Below are 24551 nucleotides of genomic sequence, written 5' to 3' on the forward strand. Positions count from 1 at the left end.
TTGTAGGGCTCAAAGACCTGCTCTGGGGCACTCATATGGCAGCTAAAAAACAGAAGACTCATAAAGCTTGAAAAAACATCTGAAACATGTTTTGATAAATTACTCTTCTTTGGCATTCCTCTGGTGCGAATTCTGCTTTGCTTTCTTTGATACATTGCTGAATTTATTAATTTAGCCTCCTCAGTTGCAGATAAAAGTCCATCCCAGAACATTGCAGAAATTCAAGTTTGTGCCATGTTTGTGTGGTGCAAACAACATCCTTATCTCTCATGCTATTAGAATTCTCAACTAAGCTGTCTTGTGATTTGTATTCTGTTATAAGACAAGAGGAATCTTATGGTCAGAGTGGGAGGTAGGAGGCCTTTGAACTGTCACCTAATGTAATGTGAATTTTCTTTGTGTGTGATCCTGAATGGTTGTTATTAGATATTACCACTGATTGCTCTGGGTTGAGTAGTTCTGCGTTTATTCATTGTTTGATAGAAAAGGAGGTGTGTGTTGAGTGTTTCCTTTAGCTGCATGAGTGAGCTTGTTCTTCAGAGGGGAAGTAGTGTGAATGGGAGAATCTGGTGATGTAATGGAATATTGATATGCTTGTGCAAGGTTTATTATGTTGGTTACCTCAGTTGGAGACAGAAACTATTCGTACTAAAGCTGTCACCAGGACTTAATTTGAATAAAACATGTACTGCTTCCTACGGTGTAGTGCATGACTTATCTACCAGAAGATCCTCCATTCAGACTCAACAAACATACAACCTTTGCTTCCCAATCTACGTTCTTATAATATGAGTAAATATATGTTACACTTGTTCTTGACATGGATGAATATACACATATGTTAACAAGGAGCATTCAACATCCATTAAATAAGTATTACCATTAATACCAGTTTTATCAACATATCTCCATTTTGACATCTTTGCTTAGTGGGTGAGTTCACTTAAACTGATCTTCATTCATGATGGGTAAAACAAAATGGAAGTAACATTGTTGAACTATCAAAAGCCACTACCAATTTGACAAAAAGCAAAAAAAAATGTTTTAGTTCAAATACATTTTTGTATTTGTATGTTGATATCAAAATCTACAAAGTTAAATAAAAATGTATATAAAATAATAAAAGGAACAGAGTGTGCAACAGTATACATAATAATTTGTAACCTGAAAATCAGTTATAACTAGTTACAAATTTAGAGGAAATATTTGTCTTAAAATGAATTTTCTCTCAATGATTTTCCTCAGTCCTTCTTTCACATCCTTGTTTCGCAGACTGTAGATCAGAGGATTTAACATTGGTATCACAACAGTGTAGAGCAGAGTTACAGCCTTGTCCTGATCAAGAGAATAGACTGAAGAGGGGCGGATGTAAGTGAAAATGATTGTTCCAAAATACAAGGTCACGCCAGTGAAGTGAGAGGCACATGTGGAAAAGACCCGAAGTCTTGCCGCCGAAGAGCGCATTTGAAGGACAGCTGAGATGATCGCACCATAGGAAATGAAAACAGCCACGAGCGAAGAAATAGCCAAGGTACATACAGATATGAATAATACTACCTCATTGGTGAAAGTGTTGATGCATGAGAGCTTTAACAAAGGAGGGATGTCACAGCAAAAATGATGAATTTCCCAGTGACAAAAAGGCAGTCGGAATGTACAACCTGTCTCTATAATGGAGTGCACGATCCCACCAGTGTATACCATAGTGATTAGCAGGACACAAAATTTCTTAGTCATGATGGCCATGTAGTGCAATGGCTGACAAACAGCAACATAGCGGTCGTAAGCCATGGTTGCCAGAAGCAGAGCCTCAATGGTACCAGCAGCAAAAAAAATGAACAATTGCATTGCACAACTGACGCGAAAAATCCTCTTACTTTCAGAAAGCAGGTCAACAAGCATTCTAGGGGCAATATCAGAGGAATAGCAAAGATCCACAAAGGACAGATGGCTCAGGAAGAAGTACATAGGGGTCTGAAGATGGGGGGTCAGCCGGATTAATACAATAATGCCAATGTTGCCAATCACTGTGAGGGTATAGACCCCTGTGAACACTGCAAAGAGAATGAACTTCAAGCTGGGATCTTCTGTCAATCCCAATAGAGTGAATTCACTGTGAACAGTTTTATTTACATCTTCCATGTCCATTAGGAGCTTTCTCAGTGCAAGTAGAATGGGACAACAGAGACCTTAGGTTTTGTTGGAAGGCTTAGTATGGCATAAGCATGGAAGACATTAGTCCTAATTAGTTGAACTTTCATAAATGTCAATAGAAAACCATTTAATTATGACAGTAGTTAAAATTGATGGCACCCGTCTGTGTTCACTGTGACAAGATATTTACATCTGTAACAAAATAGAGCATTTGTTGAATAAACTGATTTCTTCTGACAAATTTTGGTTAATTGATATTACAGCTAAAACATAAATGTAAAGACAAAGAGACAACTCCAAAATGCTTTTCACACAAAGTGTTTATTATGGAGTACAGAGAGCCGTCCCAGCCGGCACAGCTACAGCACAGAGTCAAACTGCCCCTGAGAGAACACTCAGAGCAGAACAAACCTAAGCACTCTATATGACATCATGGTATTCTCACAAGTCCCTGCCAGCATCACATCACCACACCTCCCCCCTTTTTAACAAAAAAAACAGTAAACATAAATATAACACAATATAACTTATACGTAATCTCGTAGTCTGCTTGGTTTAGCATGAATTCTGGTGCTCTTTCTAATACCACTATCCTTTCTTAAAGTATCTTTGTCATTCTTTACATTTTTGTTAAAATAACAAGGATCCTTAGCTACTCGAGAGGTATTCCACCAATTTCCATTGGCCAACTTAACAGCATTCTTCCTAACTTCCACAACCTGCTGAGAATCTAGAAACTTTGAAAGACCTTTTCTAACTGACACTGGATTTTTTACTCTAACCCAATCCCCAATGCAAATACTGTGGGTTTCTTTCTCAATAGCAGGTTCAATTTTCTTACAAATTTCAGATGATTTTTTATTAGCCGAATCCCACATGCTCCTCATGTCACAATCACGGTGGAAAGATTTCACCATCCAAAAAAGGTAAACCTGTGAAAGAGCTTTTCTCCCTCTCATGAGTTCGAATGGACTAAAATTGGTGGCCACATGCGGTGACGTGCGATATGACCAAACAAGATCATTCACTGCCTGGAAAATGCAAGTCTTTGATCTAAAAGCGGCTTGGACACACTCTACAACAACTCTATTAAATCTCTCGGTTTTTCCATTGCTTTGTGGATGATAAAGAGGAGTTCTAGTGTGTTTAATACCACAAGAACATAAAAAAAACCCATCTCTTGTGAGATAAATTGCACACCGTTGTCTGTAAGAATTTCCTCTGGAAAACCTTCCCTAAGGAAAATCTTATTGAGACAAGTGATAACACTTTTGCAATTGGGAACACTGATAGGTTCAACCTCAACCCATCTAGATAAATGATCAACAAGAACCAAAAAATATTTAGAGTTGGCAGGAAGAACATGGAAAGGCCCAAGAAAATCCATACCTATTTTCTGCCAGGCTCTCCCAGGGGGAGATACAGGAGAATCAACAGCACCCTCTAATACCAGAACCTTGTCACTAGTATTGCACCGTACACACTGTTTAACCAACTCATCAATTTGAGAGTCCATCCTTGGCCACCAAAAATCAGATCTTACCTTTCTTTTAGTACCAGTTGCACCCAGATGACCAGCATGAGCAGCCAAGATGATTTTATCTCAGTAGCATGAGGGGGGTACAAGTTTGTCACCTCTAACAACTTTTCCACCTTCGAGAGAAAGTTCACTGGTGATTTTCCAGAACATTTGAAGATCTGGAGAGAGAATTTCCTCTTTTGGCCAACCTTTTTTGATCAATGAAACAACCTCACTGAGCACAACATCTTTATCGACTTCAGTGACCCAGTCTTCTTCTGCAAAGGAGAGGATGTCGTGATTGACACATGCTACAAAACATTCCTCTACATCAGTTTCCCAATCTTGTTCATCTGTGTCACGAATCGGAAGCCTAGACAAACAGTCCGATCTGCTATTTCTTCCTCCAGGAATGTACTCTACCATAAATGTATATTCTAGTAATTTGGTCGACAGCCTGGCTAATCTAGCAGTGGTGCGTTTGATATTCCTTCCAGACAAGATGTCAACTAATGGTTGATGATCAGTTTTGAGGACAAAAGATCTGCCCCACAAATACGACTTGAACTTCTCAACACTCCAAGCACAAGCTAGCAGTTCTTTTTCGATGATCGAGTACTTACGTTCAACAGGGCGAAGAGTCCTGGATGCAAACCCCACCGTGTACTCTTTCCCCTCAACAAATTGCTACAGAACAGCAACCAAACCGTACTCACATGCATCAACTGTAACAATAGTTTGCCTACCTTCCACGAAAGCTTGCAAGGCAGGTGCATTAACGATGTGACTTTTAATGAATTGAAAACCTTTTTCGCATTCTTCTGACCAGGTAAATGTTGCTCCTTTTTTAAGTACAGTTCTAAAACATTCTGTAGTTTTAGCAAAATCTTTCATGAATTTTGCATAAAACTCACAGAGTCCAAGAAAAGACATAAGTTGTTCTTTGTTCTGGGGGGCTGGTGCCTCTACAATGCTTTTGATTAAACCGGGTCTGGGTTTTATACCTTGTTCTGATATTATATGGCCTAGGTATTCAAACTCTTTTACTTTGAAAGAACACTTACTTTTCTGTAAAGTCACCCCTCTGCTTTCTAATACACTAAAAACCTGATTAAGAACTAAGTCATGTTCGGCTTCATTTTTAGTAAAGATAAGAATGTCATCTTGGAATATTAAAACATTGGGATTGTGTCTAAACATTTCAGTCATTAGTCTCTGAAAGACCGCAGCCGCAGAGGCTAGACCAAAGGGAAGTCGGCAGAACTAGAAGACCCCATCAGGAGTGACAAAAGCAGTGAGGTGTCGAGACTGAGAATGAAGTTCGACCTGATGATACGCAGCATTGAGGTCCAATTTGGTAAACCATGAAGATGACCCAACTTTCGCAATAACATCTTCAATGCGTGGAAGGGGAAAACCGTCAACCCAGATGGCCTCATTAAGACTTCTCAAGTCGACACACATCCTCAAGTCCCCAGACCTTTTCTTTGCTAAAACAATAGGAGAACGCCAGAGAGTGGACTCAACTTTTTCGATTATGCCTTGCTCACACAACATTTGTAGGTGTTTAGAAAGATCATCTCTGAAACTCAATGGAACATTGCGTAACCTGTGTGTGACAGGAGTAGTATTCTCTTTAAGTTTTATAAAGTGTTGAAAACTAGTGATCTTGCCAAGACGATTTTCTAAAACTTTGCTGAACTTGAGTTCCCAATCATTGAGCGACTGTGTGCTAGAAAGCGAGTAGGTATGTTTAGTGGGATGAGTATGACTTTGATCAAGCTGTTTGTCAATAAAAACAGGGTTCTCCAAACCAGGCTTGATGGTTAATTCAAACTCTGCTTGATGGACGAGACCAAGAACATTGATCCCTCTCTTAGCAACATATACCTTTCCTTTGATGGTTTCGCCTAAAACACTGATAGTGGCCCAGAAGTATCCTAACAACTCAATTCTACTACCTTCAAAGGCTACTGTGAGAACATCCGGTGGCAATAAACTTTTCTGAAACCAGAACTTTTGATACTTTTCTTGCGCTACAATAGTAATACGAGCCCCTGTGTCAACTAGAAGCTGAATTTGACTCGTTTCAATTGTAACAACAACTTCAGGATCAGGAATATGTAGTTGCCCCTTTTCATTATGGTTTTTAACCACTACAACATATTCCTGATTGATAACATCTTCATCATAAACATTGTCACCTTCGTTAATTACACATCTAACATTTCTTCTTCTGCTACCCATACAGACTTCAGCAAAATGGCCCATTTTTCCACATTGCCCACACTGTTGATTGATGGCTGGACAATTTTTAAAAGAAGAAACATTTAAAGAAGAACCACACCTATAGCAATACATTCTAGAACTAAATTGTCTATCTTGCATGAAAGATCTTCACCCCTAAAAATGCCCGGTCTTCTAATGTTGTCACGAAAAACATTACCCCTAAAAGTATTGTCATGCATGGGAATAGGAGGTTTGGTAGATCTAGCACCGGGATGCTTGGTGGAAACAGCACCTGAGATGGAAGAGTTAGATAGAGCAGTTTCAAGCTATTTTGCATCATCAATTGAACTTTCAATACTTTTAGCAATGTCTACTGCTTTGTCTAGGGTAGGATCTTTACATGTAAGTAGTCTTTCTTGTATTCTTTTACAATAACAACGTGCGACCAGTTGGGCTCTCACTAGTTGGGAAGTGAAGTTCTCAAACTCACATTTAGAAGCCAAAACTTTTAGAGCTGTAATAAAAGTGTCTATGCTTTCATCAGATTTCTGTGTTCTCGTAAAAAACTTATATCTATGTACTACAATATTCTTTGTTTTAGTAAAATGTTTGTCCAATTGTGCTACTGCTGTTTGAAATTCGTCAGGGTCTTCACCTTCAGGTGGGTCGTAGGGGGGTAGATGATCAAATACATTTTGTCCTTCAACCCCTAGATGGTAATACATTAGGTTCTTTTTCCTTTCAGGCCTGTATCTTTGACCATCAATCGCACCTAAATATGCCTTGAACGATCTAAACCATAACTTCCATTCCAAAGGAGGTTCTCCAGGTTCTTGTAGAAAAGGCGCTGGTGCATTAACACTCTGCATGAAGCACTCTATATGACATCATGGTATTCTCACATATCCCTGCCAGCATCACATCACCACAATAAACCAATGTGTTTTTCACAAAATTCAGAGGGCCTGTCTACAAATTGAATTATATAGTACATTTAGTAGTGCTAACAATACTACTATTAACTTACTACTAAATGCTCTTCACAAACCTACATGAGGACTTTCTGCCTCCACATCTCCTTTTTAGGTTTTGCCTGCACAGAGCTCCAGATACACCCACAAAACATACTGGTCTCGGCAGACACATACATGATATGTACAGTTAACCCATGGCACAGAGTCAATAATAACTAGTTAAAAATTTAGTGGAAATATTCTTCTAAATGATTTTCCTCATTCCTTCTTTCACATCCTTGTTTCGCAGGCTGTAGATCAGAGGATTTAACATCGGTATCACAACAGTGTAGAACAGAGTTACAGCCTTGTCCTGGTCAAGAGAATAGACAGAAGATGGGCGGATTTAAGTGAAAATGATTGCTCCAAAATAGAAGGTCACGCCAGTGAAGTGAGAGACACAAGTGGAAAAGACCCGAAGTCTTGCCGCGGAAGAGCACATTTGGAGGACAGCTGAGATGATCCCGGCATAGGAAATGAAAACAGCCATGAGCGAAGAAATAGTCAAGGAACATACAAATATGAATAATACTACCTCATTGGTGAAAGTGTTGGTGCATGAGAGCTTTAACAAAGGAGGGGTGTCATAGCAAAAATGATGTATCTCCCAGTGACAAAAAAGCAGTCAGAATGTACAACCTGTCTCTATAATGGAGTGCATAATCCCACCAGTGTATACGATAGTGAGTAGCAGGACACAAAAGTTCTTAGTCATGATGGTCATGTAGTGCAATGGCTGACAAACAGCAACATAGCGCTCATAAGCCATGGTTGCCAGACGCAGAGCCTCAATGTTACCAGCAGCAAAATAAATGAACACTTGCATTGCACAACTGACGCGAAAAATCCTCTTACTTTCAGGAAGTAGGTCAGCAAGCATTCTAGGGGCAATATCAGATGAATAGCAAAGATCCACAAAGGACAGATGGCTCAGAAAGAAGTATATAGGGGTCTGAAGATGGGGGGATTAATACAATAATGCCAATGTTGCCAATCACTGTGAGGATATAGACCCCTGTGAACAATGCAAAGAGAATCAGCTTCAACCTGGGATCCCCTGTCAATCCCAATAGATTGAATACACTGTGAACAGTTTTATTTACATCTTCCATGTCCATTAGGAGCTTTCTCAGTGCAAGTAGAATGGGACAACAAAGACCATAGGTTTTGATGGAAGGTTTAGTATGGCACAAGCATGGAAGACATTAGTCCTAGTTAGTTGAACTTTCATCAATGTCAATGGAAAACCATTTAATTATGAAACTAGTTAAAATTGATGGCACCCGTCTGTGTTCACTGTGACAAGATATTTACATCTGTAACTAAATAGAGCATTAGTTTAATAAACTGATTTCTTCTGACAAACTTTAGTTAATTGACACTCTAGCTAAAACATAAACCAATATGTTTTTTCAGAAAATTCAGAGGGTCAATCTACAAATTTAATTAGATAGTACATTTAGTAGTGCTAACAATAATACTATTAACTTACTACAAAATGCTCTTCACAAACCTACATGAGGACGTTCCACCTGCACCTCTTCTTTTTAGGTTTTGCCTGCACAGAGCTCCAGGTACACCCACAAAATATACTGGTCTTTGCTGACACATACATGATCTGTACAGTTAACCCATGGTGCAGAGTCTAAATTAAAATTTGTGAAACTTTTTTTATTATGAAGTAATGAAGGCAAAACTTCTTTCTTCTATGCTTTAACTTTTCAACACCCTTTTCTCTTTCCCCCGCATTTTTGGTACACTCATCTACCATTTACTCTGCACAGTCACCCTAACATTGCACTGGCAGCCAGATACTGCTCAACCACCACTCACGCAGTGCTGACTTAGCACTCGCACACCAATGACATACTTCTCACCCAGCACTCACATTCCTCTCACCCTCCACAGGCACCACTCACCCTAAACTCAAACTGATCATCCTGCACTTATACTATTGACATACCAATCACCCTATACTCGCACATCTCTTACTTTGTACAGAGTAACATCTCAAAACCCTGTACATTCACACAGTTCTCATTCTGCACTGAACACACATCACTGAGGCGCTTTTGCACTGCACTTAGACACATATCACCCTCCATTCATACACTGCTCACCCTGTGCAGAGAGTACTCACACCATTCTCACTGCACTCATACACTGCTCTCATGCCTCTTATTATTGATACCATAGTTAAAACCTCATGCATTTACAATACTTGTTCTATATGGAGACTCTGGAGTCTCTGCACAGGTAAGTATACGTTTTAGGAGTAAATGTGGAGGAACAGAGGGGAGTGGCTGGAAAATGGGGAATACTTACTACTAAAGGGGTTGGGTAAGGGAAGAGTAAGTTGATGTTAAGGCAGAGTTAGGGAGGGATTTAAGGAGGGACATCCAAACACCTACAAAAAAGAAGTCCTATTTCTATTCACAAACTGCACTCCTAAAGTCACTACAGCCCAAAAAGATAAAAATCAGTAGTAAATGTGCTTCATCTTAGAGTTGCATTAAGTCTAGTACCACACATGGCTAACCAATGGTATTGCGACACTCTACTGTACAAAGTAATAGAAGTAGGAACTAATGTTAAAATAAAATAAAATATTCAACCTAGTTAAAAATATAAATACATTCCATTTATTGCAAAAGAAATAAAAAATCAAATATATATTTTATTTTATTTCAAAATATTTTATTAAAAATATTTACATTTAAAATTCATGTAACATGAATGCTTATTAATATTATGTAATTAAATGACTTTGAATAAATTCTGTGCATCAGGTTTGATCATTTGGGATACATAATAAAAATGTGTATGTTTTACTTAAGGTGGGATTGTTTTTATAATTTAAACTTAAAAATATTTTTCATTTAATTTAATATATTCAAAACAATTATATGGCATATTTAAATTAAGTTATTAATGCTTTAATATTTTTAAAATGGTTTCACAGTTGAAATAAATGTATGACATTATTTAACATTACTATTTTACATTAAAATATATAAAAAAATGTTTTAAAGTTTAATACACTTCTAGGAGATCTCAGCTCCTATAGTGGAACATCAAATATGTTTCAGTCAGTACTGATAGTAACTTTATGGTCATATTTGGTGTATTTAGTTACTTCACCCCTTATTTCAGGAGATGGGGACATGTAAGTTCTCACTATTGTTTAATTTTATAGTTGCAAATGGTGAATAGCCCAAAGTAGTAAAGTTACTTAAAAGTGTAAAAGTAAGATTACAGATATATAGGTTTAGTAATGTGTAGGTTTACCTTTGTGAGTAGACCCCATTATTTTGCTAAACTATAGTTTTATGGTGAGCTTTTTCCATTAGTTAGTTATGTCGACCCTGTTTCATAGGTTTTCATCACAGACCTACCTGACATAATCTTGTGTTTATACTTATAAGGTTGGATTATGTTGAACTGTAATTATTTCTTCAAGGAGACGAAGGCTTATGATGTTTGGGTCATAATGTGGCTAGAAAACCTTCCCTTGTGCTTAAGCATATTTTAAAAGTCATAAAAATGTGTAATTCACAGTGGGGCATAGGTTAATCATTATGTTGCTCAGTTGGGACATTTATTTATTGTTGACCTTCTATTTAATGTACTGTAAGATTTGCTCTTAAAGTTTAAAATGTGTGAGATTTTTCTATCAGAGATTGGCTAGCCGTTTTAAACATGTTCTGTCTAATGCTTAATGTTGGATGTTTTGCACATCTTATTTTGGTAATGTTGGGAGTACTCTGATATCTAATAATATGACTTGTCTGTCTGCTATATATATGCTATGTTCTGTCTAATGTTTTTTTTAGAGATTTCTGTGTGGCATTACATTTTGCACAACACTTTTGAGAGCCCTGACATAGCCCTGAAATAGAACATTATTGCCATCACTGAGATGCATCGGTTTTAAGTAACTGCCCTGTGGAAAAATCCAAACAAAGCAAAATACAAACATTACCACATTGATGCATCAAGCAGTGCATATAATACACCACACTAGATGCTATCCATGACATCTGGATGTTGTGCTAGACCACTGAAAGTTTTAATATGTTGATGTGTAACATAACAAAGTATAATGTTCCAGTGATTTGTTGTGTGCGCATCAAGCATTATGGCCCACATGCATCAAAGGAAAAACCGTCGCAAACGGGCATGCCCCTTTGCGACTGGTATTTTTGCATTTGGGATGCATCATCCCAAATGCAAAAATCGCAATATAAGTAATCGCAAAATTGCGATCACTTTAATTGCGATTCCATTTAAGGAATCGCAATTTGCAATACCTTAAATGCAATGCAATAAAGTAAAAACATTGCAATAATCGCAATTTACCATCGAATAAAAGGCGATGGTAAATTGCGATTTCTTTGACAAAGGCAACAAAGCGCATTTTTCAAAGTCCCATGTTACACACACACATGCCCTTAGGGCATGTGTGTGTGCAACATGGGTGCACATCACAATTTCAGGGGTGCAACCAGGTGTCCTTTTGCCACCCTTGTACCCTTGAAATTGCATGCGCAATTTGCGAGTACCTAATGGGTACTCGCAAATTGAGCATGCAATTCCCATTAATTCCTTTGGGCCTGTAGGCCCATAGGAATGAATGGGAAGCCATTGCTTAATTGCAACTCGCAATTTGCGAGTCGCAATTAAGGAATGTGTAGGAATCGCTATTTTTTTGCGATTCATACATGCATAGGCTTTTGCGATTCCTTAATTGCGATTCCTTAATAATAGCAATGAAGGAAACGCAAAAGCCGTCCATGATGCATGTGCCAGTAAGTTATTTGCTAAAGTCACTACAGCCCAAAAAGATAAAAATCAGTAGTAAATGTGCTTCATCTTAGAGTTGCATTAAGTCTAGTACCACACATGGCTAACCAATGGTATTGCGACACTCTACTGTACAAAGTAATAGAAGTAGGAACTAATGTTAAAATAAAATAAAATATTTAACCTAGTTAAAAATATAAATACATTCCATTTATTGCAAAAGAAATAAAAAATCAAATATATATTTTATTTTATTTCAAAATATTTTATTAAAAATATTTACATTTAAAATTCATGTAACATGAATGCTTATTAATATTATGTAATTAAATGACTTTGAATAAATTCTGTGCATCAGGTTTGATCATTTGGGATACATAATAAAAATGTGTATGTTTTACTTAAGGTGGGATTGTTTTTATAATTTAAACTTAAAAATATTTTTCATTTAATTTAATATATTCAAAACAATTATATGGCATATTTAAATTAAGTTATTAATGCTTTAATATTTTTAAAATGGTTTCACAGTTGAAATAAATGTATGACATTATTTAACATTACTATTTTACATTAAAATATAGAAAAAAATGTTTTAAAGTTTAATACACTTCTAGGAGATCTCAGCTCCTATAGTGGAACATCAAATATGTTTCAGTCAGTACTGATAGTAACTTTATGGTCATATTTGGTGTATTTAGTTACTTCACCCCTTATTTCAGGAGATGGGGACATGTAAGTTCTCACTATTGTTTAATTTTATAGTTGCAAATGGTGAATAGCCCAAAGTAGTAAAGTTACTTAAAAGTGTAAAAGTAAGATTACAGATATATAGGTTTAGTAATGTGTAGGTTTACCTTTGTGAGTAGACCCCATTATTTTGCTAAACTATAGTTTTATGGTGAGCTTTTTCCATTAGTTAGTTATGTCGACCCTGTTTCATAGGTTTTCATCACAGACCTACCTGACATAATCTTGTGTTTATACTTATAAGGTTGGATTATGTTGAACTGTAATTATTTCTTCAAGGAGACGAAGGCTTATGATGTTTGGGTCATAATGTGGCTAGAAAACCTTCCCTTGTGCTTAAGCATATTTTAAAAGTCATAAAAATGTGTAATTCACAGTGGGGCATAGGTTAATCATTATGTTGCTCAGTTGGGACATTTATTTATTGTTGACCTTCTATTTAATGTACTGTAAGATTTGCTCTTAAAGTTTAAAATGTGTGAGATTTTTCTATCAGAGATTGGCTAGCCGTTTTAAACATGTTCTGTCTAATGCTTAATGTTGGATGTTTTGCACATCTTATTTTGGTAATGTTGGGAGTACTCTGATATCTAATAATATGACTTGTCTGTCTGCTATATATATGCTATGTTCTGTCTAATGTTTTTTTTAGAGATTTCTGTGTGGCATTACATTTTGCACAACACTTTTGAGAGCCCTGACATAGCCCTGAAACAGAACATTATTGCCATCACTGAGATGCATCGGTTTTAAGTAACTGCCCTGTGGAAAAATCCAAACAAAGCAAAATACAAACATTACCACATTGATGCATCAAGCAGTGCATATAATACACCACACTAGATGCTATCCATGACATCTGGATGTTGTGCTAGACCACTGAAAGTTTTAATATGTTGATGTGTAACATAACAAAGTATAATGTTCCAGTGATTTGTTGTGTGCGCATCAAGCATTATGGCCCACATGCATCAAAGGAAAAACCGTCGCAAACGGGCATGCCCCTTTGCGACTGGTATTTTTGCATTTGGGATGCATCATCCCAAATGCAAAAATCGCAATATAAGTAATCGCAAAATTGCGATCACTTTAATTGCGATTCCATTTAAGGAATCGCAATTTGCAATACCTTAAATGCAATGCAATAAAGTAAAAACATTGCAATAATCGCAATTTACCATCGAATAAAAGGCGATGGTAAATTGCGATTTCTTTGACAAAGGCAACAAAGCGCATTTTTCAAAGTCCCATGTTACACACACACATGCCCTTAGGGCATGTGTGTGTGCAACATGGGTGCACATCACAATTTCAGGGGTGCAACCAGGTGTCCTTTTGCCACCCTTGTACCCTTGAAATTGCATGCGCAATTTGCGAGTACCTAATGGGTACTCGCAAATTGCGCATGCAATTCCCATTAATTCCTTTGGGCCTGTAGGCCCATAGGAATGAATGGGAAGCCATTGCTTAATTGCAACTCGCAATTTGCGAGTCGCAATTAAGGAATGTGTAGGAATCGCTATTTTTTTGCGATTCATACATGCATAGGCTTTTGCGATTCCTTAATTGCGATTCCTTAATAATAGCAATGAAGGAAACGCAAAAGCCGTCCATGATGCATGTGCCAGTAAGTTATTTGCTGAGCCATGAGAAGTTGACTTTGTGTAGATAGGTCAAAAATTAGTTGTATTTCCAACTGTTGGTCATAATTAAAGTTCAGTCTGTAATGAAGGTATACATCATAACAATCCAAACTAAGGGCTTCATTTAGAATTTGACAGACAGGGTTCACCACACAAATGTGGCAGAGTACCCTGTCCACCAAGCCCTCCTTTCCTATTTAGAGTCAGGTGAACTGGCCTTTTTCTGAAGGCATTGCTGCCACTTGACTCTTCCAGCAGCAACCCTAAACCAACTGGTGCTACAGACAATCCGCCCTCTTTACAGTGGACTGTCTGATGTACTTTTCTACAGTTGGGGACCACCAGGGAATTTCTGGAGGTTTAAAACAGAAAAATATAGAATATGACCCTAGAAGAAAAACCTTATGGGTCAGAATCCTTAGTTTTTGTTTTTCAAAAATAAATTCCTGCCAAAGAGTTGGTTGTTATAACACTTTGAGGGTGTAGCGAAATGTCATTACATAAGTGTAGGTGACAGGAATGGGACCTGACAGGGGTTCCACTATTCAAAGAAGTAATACCTAACTCTTCCTAGCTATCACTAACCTAAGGTCTATGCATAAATACAGTTATTTTGTCATTTCCATGGATGATGCATGAATGGCAACATTCTACAGGAAATGTGCATGATTTACTCTAGTAACTCTCACATTATGGTAAACATTCAACATATCAATGGCACTGTACATATCTCTTGCTAGAGCCAAAATAATTGTCATGATACCGGTCTTGTTCAAATGTCCTAAAGCAGTGGTCAATGCTCCACAACTTGAGACACCAATAAGAGCAAATATTCACAAAGGATCTGCATATAACTTATGGAACACAAAGAGTCAGTTGTTATAGCACAACTTTGAGGATGTGGCAGAATGTCAGTATGTATGTGGAGGAGACACGACAGGGGCCTAACAGGAGTCCCACTATTCAAGAAGCAATATCTAACTCTTCCTAGGTATCACAAACTGGAGAACTTTGAAGATGATGGTTCTTCATCAAAGGATGCAAGAAACGTGTTTGAGGTGATGCTGCATAATCAGTGTAAAGGACTGCAAACGAAAATCTTCTCGGAAGATGTTCTCTGTGGCTGACTAGAAGATAATCTCGACGGGGGGAGCCACAAACTCCGGTGAAGAGCTAACAGCAAGCAGAGAAACACAGGTGAAGAGCAGAGTCCAAGCAGAGACTTCCTCTTACCAATGGGGAGAAAAGTCAAACTACTGGTCACACCCTTGGTGGGGTTTGTTTAAATAGACTCCAGGTAGCTTGAATCCTGAAGTCAATCCTCAAATCGTGGGTGCCGCGAATCTTGCAGTAGATCCTCGAATCCCGCTGCATCCTGCCACTTATATAGAGCAAATGGGGCCATTTTGCATTTCCTAAATAATGACTCCGTAGGAATCACTATTTAGGAAATGCATAATGATATGCATGAAATTACTGATTTCCTAATAGTGACTCCTAAAGAGTAGGAATCACGATTAGGAAATTGCAAGTAGGAAATCCATTCATACCAATGGGCCCATTTAGCATTTCCTAAATAGCGATTTCCAATCAGGAAATCGCTTTTTAGGAAATGCTAAACCAAGGATGGCTATGGGCATAAGGCCCCTCATAATGCACACCAAAACATATGGAGCACATGTAGAGCACACAAATGCCCTAGGGGCTTTATTGCACTTTAAAAAAAATCTTGCTGTGATTTTTTGTTTAATTGCAACTGTGAATCGAAGATAATTGCATTTCCTAAATGCTCATTTTGCATTTAGGAAATGCTTTCTATATATGTCAAGAAATCACAAATAGGAAATCTCTATTTGTGACTGGGTAGAAATGGCAGTGGCTACTGGGAAGAAATCGCATTCTGCGATTCCCTAAAGGCCTTTGTACACAGGAAAAGGCTGTTTTGCTTTCCTTAATGGGCAGAAATTGTGATTCGGCCCGTTGAGAAATGCAAAAGGCCTTTGTACATCTGGCCCATAGTCACAACTTTTGGAATGTCCACATGGGCACAGGTTTGACTGTGTTGGTGATGGGGGTTAACAATGGGGCAGCACCCACAGCCACAATCCTGTGCAGCATTGCTATTCTCACCAGTGTGGATGACATCCTTAGTGGCTATGCCCTGAGCATGGATTGGAATGAGGGGGGCAGAACTGCCTAGGGCCATAGGTGTATAAAAGCGGGGGTGAGCACATGTAAAGTGCCATAACAGTATCGCCACAAAGACTGCCCAACATGCAGATATTTGTCCGGGTGACAAGCATGGAAGAGGTGAATTAAATATAGAGAAATGGGCATGTCCAGCTGGCTCCCTAGACATATCCTTGGGGTCATATCCTTTCCAGTCAACTACATCAATCATCTTCTGATGCACCTGGAGTTCAAAATGGTTTCCCCCTCAAATTCCAAATTATTATCCACGTTTACTAAGGAGGTGGGTCTCTTCTACTGTGCTCCTTACACGGCTTGAGCAACGAAACATGAAAAGTAGGATGTGCCAGGAGATAGTCAGGCAGAACACACTTAGCAGCCACTGGGTTAGCAATGGTAACCTGGGCAAATACAGATTCCACAGGGTGTTGTTTATACAGGTGCAGCAATGACTACCTATTCCAAATTCACCATATCAAAAAGAATTGCCAATGCCAGATCAACGTTGGGGACGTGGATTACTGCATGTTTTACTTTTTATTCAGTCATTTCCCCTACACAAATTTCTGTAAGTTTTTGTCGAGAAACAAAGTGTAGCATAGTATAGTGTGGTAAAAACAATAAAAAGAATCCCAATTTGTGCGCAAACAAGATTTTGCATCCGGATCAGAATTTCCTCACTACTTGAAATGAGGGCGTTAGAGAGTTAAATAATGTACCTGTCTATCACCTTGACCATTTCTACCTCAACCATCATGTATTAACCTATGCTGAGCTCTAGCAAGGAATATCCAGCTTTCTCACAATGTGTTATTTCATTTTGGTGTCCACATTTTTCCACGATTGTGCCATAGTTAGAACTCTCTCAGTAGACTCTATCCAGTCTTTACGCTGCATTCATGCTGAGACTTTCACAGAGCTTTCACAATGCATCTCTGTTCTGACCTATTTGATGTATTGCTGTCACTATGGAAACACACAACATCTCTTGCCATATAGCTCTGGCAATGCATCTCTAGCCTCTCCTTCAGTCCCCATCCCACTGACCAACACAGAGATCTCTCAAAGCCCTTAGAGTGCACTGGAATCATTGGTGAAGCATTCACAGACCTCCAAAGAACTCCGTACATGCACTTCTGTCTTTTAGTGTCCACTGGTTTGCGTACTGACACATTTGTAAAGGCATTACAATGTACATTTTCACTAGAACGGTTTTACCTATTTTTAATAGGCATTTGGTAGTAAGTAGAGGAGCCCGACTTTCTGGGCTCAAACAGCTTACTTGTCAACTTTACAAATAAGGGAACATTCAACCCACAGTGTGCCACACCCAAATCCGACCCCACCCCCAAAGTTTGGTATGTATGTATGTATAGGAAAAAGGGTTAATATGTACAAAGACCTGTATACCTTAATGTTGACACTTTGAATAAAATCATTGCAGTACAGAGAACATGTGCACTGGGGCAAATGAGTGTTTTTGCACCCTGGTTATGCCTTACTGTGTAAAAATGGAGCCACATGTGCATAAACGGCTTTGAGGCAATGTTGGACCTGTCATCCTTAGGGTGGGCTTCCCCAACTTTTTGCCTGCTTCCCTCCACGTTTTGATGTATCGTTTTGTTAGCTTTAGGACTCTGAGCCCTTTACCACTGCTAATCAGTGCTAAAATGCAGGTACTTCTACCCTAAACATGTTGAAATTGGTATATACCTGATTGGCATAATTATTTTATCTGTAAGCCTCTTGTAAAGTGGTACCATGTACCCGGGACCAGTAATCTAAATGCTACTTGTGGGCCTGCAGCAAAGGTTGTGCCACCCACACAAGTAGCCTTCCAAACCTGTCTCAGGCCTGCCATCGCAGGGCCTGTGTGTGCAGTTCACTGCCATTTGACTTGGCATTTAGAAACACTTGCAAATTCTTAAAGTTCTCTTTTATTGCACATAGGCCGCCTCTAAGGCAGGCCCTAAGGGAGCCTAAGGCCAAGGTGCTGTATAACTAAAAGCCAGGGCATGTATTTGCATGTTTTACATATCTGGCAGTGCAAAACAGCTAAAATAATTTTTCACTGCTGTGAGGCCTATTCCTTCCATATGATAGCATTGGGTATTCCTTAAAGCATCTTTTAAGCTGTAATTCCTGATTGGAAAGAAGTAGCTACTTCATGTTTAATATCTTTAGAATGATGGTGATAAACACTCTTCAATGGTAAAGTTGGATTTGACATTATGATTTTAAAAATGCCCCTTTAAGGCAGTAAGTGGGAGAGGTGGCATCTGAATAGGTTGTGTCTGCCCTCACACAAAGGGCTAATTTACTCCCTACTTGTAATCAGGAGTTAGGGTTGGGCTGAAAGGAGTCCATGTGCACTTCAGAGAGTTTCTTTGAAGTCATCACCTACATCAAAGGCACTTTTGGGTAAAAGTCCCAGGGCTCTAACACAAGTAAATCAGTCTAGTGGAGGGAAGTATGGTGGTTGTTCTTATGAGATCCCATGATGTGTGAGGTCTTGGACGCGCTGATTTCCACCTGCAAAGAGCCATGCTGAACAAAATTGTATATTAATTAATTATTATATAAGGTTCTAAGTGCAAGTAGTTTATGATTCAAACTATCAAGACTTTAAAGAGAGAGGCAAACTGCTGGGTCTCTTCTAAATTCAGAGGACCATCAAAGAACCAGACTGAATCCCTCAAAGGCGTCATTCAAAAAAGAAGTGAAAGCACTACTGATGAATACTTTCTGAACTAGAATTTTCCCTCCTCCGCCCTTGGGACCATTTTAAGATGCTTCCTATTCACACTTGTTCTCCCTCTTTTAATGGGATTCCTCTCCCAGATTGGCGCTGCTACATCCTGTTTCATTCCTGAACACTTTATTGTTTTCAACATCCTTATTTGTTATTGCTTATATATATTCTTGTATATTGACTGTTTGGCGTTGCAATATATCGGTCCTCCTGTGAACTCCTGTATCTCGCACGTTCATGTGGTTGTTTTGCCCTACTTGTCTCCCTCTCTTTTGTCCCTGAATATTTGTAACGGGTTCTGATAGCCGCTTGGGTCATGTTCCCGCTATATAATACTCTATAAATAAATAAAGAACTACTTTGAGAAATACTGTAATTCATGAATTGGCATCAACTGTAAAAAATCATTTTCCGGACACAGAATAACTCATTCTTTTCTCTCTGTTTAACATTGATTTACATTTATGGAGTGCCTGTCTCCAGGTTTAGACAAATGAGCTTCTATCTAATATGGCTAATAACACCACCGGGGCAAAGTTATTTTCTACTGAGTACAGCAATGAAATTTTGAAAGATGACCATTCAGCTTGAGCACTGACAGGCACCAACCCACATAGGGGGCGTGGTGCCTTTAGTGGCAACAATGGGCAGAACCAGTGTAGGAACTCTTCCGGGTTAAGTTACCCGGAAGAGCTTGAGCTTTGTGGACCCACGGAAATGCGTCATGTTACAGGAAACTGGCGGGGGGTTTAAAAACTCTGGGGCGAGGTAGAACCCCCTCTTTGTCCTCTCGCCACGTGGACGGAGACATCGGAGCGTCGCGAAGTTAAGCCGTGTAAGCGGTCGAGTAAGGTCTGCAAGGTGAGAGGGCCTCATTAGCGTAGTGTATTCTAAAGGTAAACAGATTTAGAGGTGGGGAATGATTACGTTATATAAGGAATACGATAAGCGTTACCGGGCGTCTCGCGATAACGGTGGTAACGGGGAGACGCGCTGCGTACAAGGGTCACGCTGGAATGCATCGTGTGGTTAATGGGGTGGCGTTAGCTGGGAGACGCGCTGCGGATGGGTGAGGAAGGCACGCTGCATACGCACCGCATTTGCATAAAGGGCCGGCGCTTCAGGAGTTACCGGATACATCGTGGCGTGTAGTATTGGTTGCGCGCGATGTACCAGCACCTTCCCCCCCCTTTTTCATTAATGGCGGGCTGGGGGATCTCGAAGAGTCACTGTGGCTTAATGGTTAACGTCTGAGACTCTTACTCTCAAGGTTACAGGTTCAATTCCCATTGATTCTGTTCAGTTAGATCTCTTTTCCCAGATGTGCGGGGGGTAATGGAAGAATGGACATAATTAAACCGGCCTCGTAGGGCCCAGATATCGGCAGTGAAGCATGTCGGACCAGGTGGGTAATTAGGTGGGAGATTGTGTATAAACAACTTTTGGGGCAGATTTGAAGTATAAAAAATGATTGGGGAATATGTTATTTAACAAACCACCCAGTGGGCATGCATGAGGGTGATGCTAGGGAAGGCCCCCCCTCTCGCTAAATGAATGCAGGGGGCGGGGTAAGGGTAGAGTTGTGGAGGCGTTAAGAGTTGCAGGTGGGGATTGTATAGAGAGCGACAGAATGTACTTTACCTCGGCGCGTGAGCACGAGGTAGACTGGGCATAATGGCACGGGGGTACAGGGGTGAGTATCACAGCGCCAGTTGATGGGGTACTGTGGTACGGTTCGACATGCCAGCACAAAGGTCAAGGCGTTGCACAGTACTACAACAAACACGCACGTAATTTGCGGGGCGCTGGCGTAAAACATATGATAAAGCATGCGCAGACGTAAGAGCTGGTTAATAAGAATGGTGATTAACAGGGGACATCGTGGCAGAGAGTATCCCAGTGGTCCTTGGGTCAAAGGAGGCGGGGGAAAAAGGGGCAACGACTAACTGTGATTTGTTTCTTTAAGTGCAGACAGAATGCCTCCAAAACGGGCCCAGACGGGCAAAGGCGCCCTGGCCACCAAGGATGATTTCCGCTCTCTGGCAGAGCTCTGGGAGGTCGCAAAAAAAGGTGGCATCGACTGGGCGCTACGCACTTTGTCCGAAAAGGGAGAGATGAGCGGGCAACAGGACATCACACAGGCCAAGCGGGCAAGACGGACACCGGAGCGCTTCAAGGATGCACAGCCAGACAAACGCACTAAAGTTATGGACTCTCAGACTGGTACCCCAGGTGAGGCAGGGTTGAGGGGGCAATCGGCCTTGGCCACGGACATGATATAGCCTACAAGCTCAGCTCCCTCAGCGCAACTAAATGGGGCAACCATACAGGCATCAGGAAATTCAACGTCTACCAATATAACGCAGGCATTGGGCCCCCCAGTGGTGGTGGGCAAGGTGGGGAGCAAGGACAGCACCACCTGGCGCAACGGCACAACTGGGGGCAGTAGGGCCTCCAATACCACAGGCTGCTCCCCCGGTGGTAGCGCACCAGGGCAGTGGGATAGCCTAAGTGTGGGTCCAATCAGGAGGGGTGGCACAATCCCCAGTGGTAGTGGTGGCAACGTCCCAGGGACCAGCCATTAATAGCGGGGCATCAGGGCCAGTGGGCCAGTGGGACCCATAGCAGCACCACCCCTTGCCTTGGGGACAGTACTAGCAGGGCAGCCCCTTCTCGCACATAGTCCACTGATTTATGGTTCGGCATCACTGGCAGTGGACCCATCAGCGGGGATCACTTGGCATGTACCTGCAGAGGCCAGAGAAAAAATATTCAGAGGGGAGTTCGTAGATGTCTTTGACCTAATCAATGCTGGGGTAATTCTGGGCAAAAGCAGGACAGGGAAGGAAGGGGAGCTGAAACAGAAGAGAGTGTGGGTGGACTGGACTATTAAGAATTGGGTCACGGGGTTCGCTATTTATGCGGCTATCATGGTCGAAAAGTATCCCCAAATGGCAGCCCAATTAATCAGTTACATTTCCATGATTCATGCGGCCGCTCAGAATTCCCTGGAATGGGTTGGCTGAAGTACGACAACAAGTTTAGGCAAATGAAAGCAGTCCACCTGGCAGTAGCTTGGGACCAGCGGGAGATAAACATTTGGCATGGGGTTTTTTATTCAACTGTGCCAGTTAACAAGATGACTCAGCCCTTTCGGGGGACAAAAAACAGGCCTGTTGGCAGTTCAATAAGAACTAGTGCAACCGGGGCACAGCATGCAAGTTCAAACATTTATGTTCCTTCTGTGGGAAGCTGGGACACCCAGAGAGTAAGTGTTACAAAAAAGTGGGAAGGCCACAAGAGCAGCCTACACAGAACCAACCCCAGACCAGGGGACGAGGTGCACAAGCATCCTAAGACACTACCAACTCCCATACAGCACCATGTATTGATGCACCTTCTTAGCAAATACCACAAGATAGAAGAGGCTCAGTTCTTACATCAGGGTTTTAAATTTGGCTTTCGCATCCCATCCGATGCTACCCCATCAGCCACCCCACCGCGCAATCAACGCTCAGGCCTACGGAACCCAGAAGTGGCTAGCAAAAGATCAAGAAAGAAGTGTCCTTAGGGAGGGTGGCAGGCCCCTTCCAGCAGCTGCCTAGGCACAACTTAGTATGCTCACCCCTGGGTTTAGTACCTTAGAAAGCGGAAGGAAAATTCCGGTTGATCCACAATTTGTCAAGTCCTCCAGGGTTGTCAGTAAATGATAAACTTGACCCAGACCTATGCACAGTGCGTTACACTACCTTTGATGTGGCAATACAGAAGTTACAGGGGCTGGGAGAGGTAGTGCTGATGGCGAAATCAGACATTGAGGCGGTCTTTCGCCTCTTGCCAGTTCACCCAGAGGACACAAGGCTTCTGGGTTTCACCTTCGAAGGAGAGTTTTACATTGACTTGTGCATGCCAATGGGTTGCTCTATCACCTGCGCAGTGTTCGAAATGTTCAGCAGGTTTCTGAAATGGGCAGTGCAGGAACTATTACCGTCAGCTGAGTTGGTGCATTATTTGGATGATTTCCTATTTCTTGGGCCGCCGGGCTCGTCGGCTTGCAGGAAGGCCCTGCTGGGCTTCCAGCACCTGGCAGAAGCACTGGGGGTCCCCTTGGCTGAAGAAAAAACAGAGGGGCTGGCGACACGGTTAACTTTTCTAGGGATAGAAATTGACACAGAGGAGGGAGTGTGCAGACTCCCCCAGGAGAAAGTAGCGTCTTTTGGGGCCGCAGTAGAGGCTTGTTTGACAGCACGCAAAGTGACACTTCATCAATTGCAAATCCTGGTGGGGCAGCTTAATTTTGCACTCAGTGTGATACCTATGGGCCGTGTTTTTTCTAGAAGCATAGCACGGGCAATGTCGGGCCTGAGGGCCAAACACCATCACGCCAGACTTTCTGCCGAAGTCAGAACCGATTTGGGGATATGGAAGGAATTTTTGGTAGGCTTCAATGGAGCAGTCATTTGGCAACATCCCAGTCAGGCAAATGTTGAGTTAGAATTATTCACAGATGCGGCAGGCAGCGTAGGATTTGGAGCGGTTTTAGGTACCAGGTGGTGCATGCAACATTGGTCGAGAGAGTGGGCGGTTTCAGGGCTCACCCGCAACATCACCTTTCTTGAGCTATTCCCAATCATTGTGGCATTGCATTTGTGGGGTGACATGTTGGAAAACAAGCATATTATATTTTGGTCCGACAGCATGTCAGCGGTAATGGCTATCAATAATCAGAGAGCTACTTGCCCCTGGGTCCTGCACCTGCTGAAAGAATTAGTGCTAGGATGTTTGCAGCGCAATGTATACTTTACAGCAAAAAAAGTGCCGGGGGTGGATAACTCAGTTGCTGACGCCCTGTCCCGTTTTAAGTTGACAGAGTTCCGCGCCAGATGGCCACATGCAGACAAACAGATGACGAACTTCCCGGAGGGGTTATGGAAGCTTGGTGCCCCACAGCTCCCGATAACCGCGTCATTGGCCCCCAAGAATAAGAGTATGTATGAGAAGTCGTGGCAGGCATGCTTGTCTACCATTGGGGGGTCGGATGCGGTAGAGAGATTGTCACCACAAAGTGTTCTGGTATTCATAGTAAGACAGAAAGAGGGCGGCAAATCGCTGCCCATGGTGAGGAGGCAGCTATCAGCAATAGCCTTTTATGCTGGTCTGGGGGGGTGGCAGACCCTACAAAGGACCCAAGAGTAAAAAGGGCGATGAGAGGGTGGGAACGCCTGGTGCCAGGTATAAAAGACAATAGGAGACCCATTGATGCTAGCAGATTGTCAAACATCTTAGAAGTGTTACCGCGCATCTGCTTCTCACCTTATGAAACACAATTGCTGAGACTAGCATACTCATTCGCTTTCTTTGGGGCTTTTAGGGTTTAGGAATTACTACCCGGGTCAAAGTCAGATAAGGAGGGGGGCTTACGCCTGGAGGATGTGATCTTAACTAGGGATGCAATGCAGGTCAGAGTTCGGAGGTCCAAGACAGACCCGTTGGGCAAG

At 41.1% G+C, this 24551-nt stretch overlaps 1 protein-coding gene and 1 pseudogene across 1 annotated transcript; both read right to left on the minus strand.

Moving 5' to 3' along the window:
• Positions 1-1185: 1185 nt before the first annotated feature.
• LOC146854111 (olfactory receptor 5AR1-like) lies at positions 1186-2148 on the minus strand. Its single transcript, XM_085651020.1, has one exon. The coding sequence runs from the start codon at positions 2146-2148 to the stop codon at positions 1186-1188; it is 963 nt and encodes a 320-aa protein (XP_085507146.1).
• Positions 2149-7120: 4972 nt separating this feature from the next.
• Positions 7121-8027, minus strand: LOC146854112 (olfactory receptor 5AR1-like; annotated as a pseudogene).
• Between the last annotated feature and the right edge of the window lie 16524 nt (positions 8028-24551).

Source organism: Triturus cristatus, chromosome 4_1, assembly GCF_964204655.1.
Source record: "Triturus cristatus chromosome 4_1, aTriCri1.1, whole genome shotgun sequence".
Classification (NCBI taxonomy): Eukaryota; Metazoa; Chordata; class Amphibia; order Caudata; family Salamandridae; genus Triturus; species Triturus cristatus.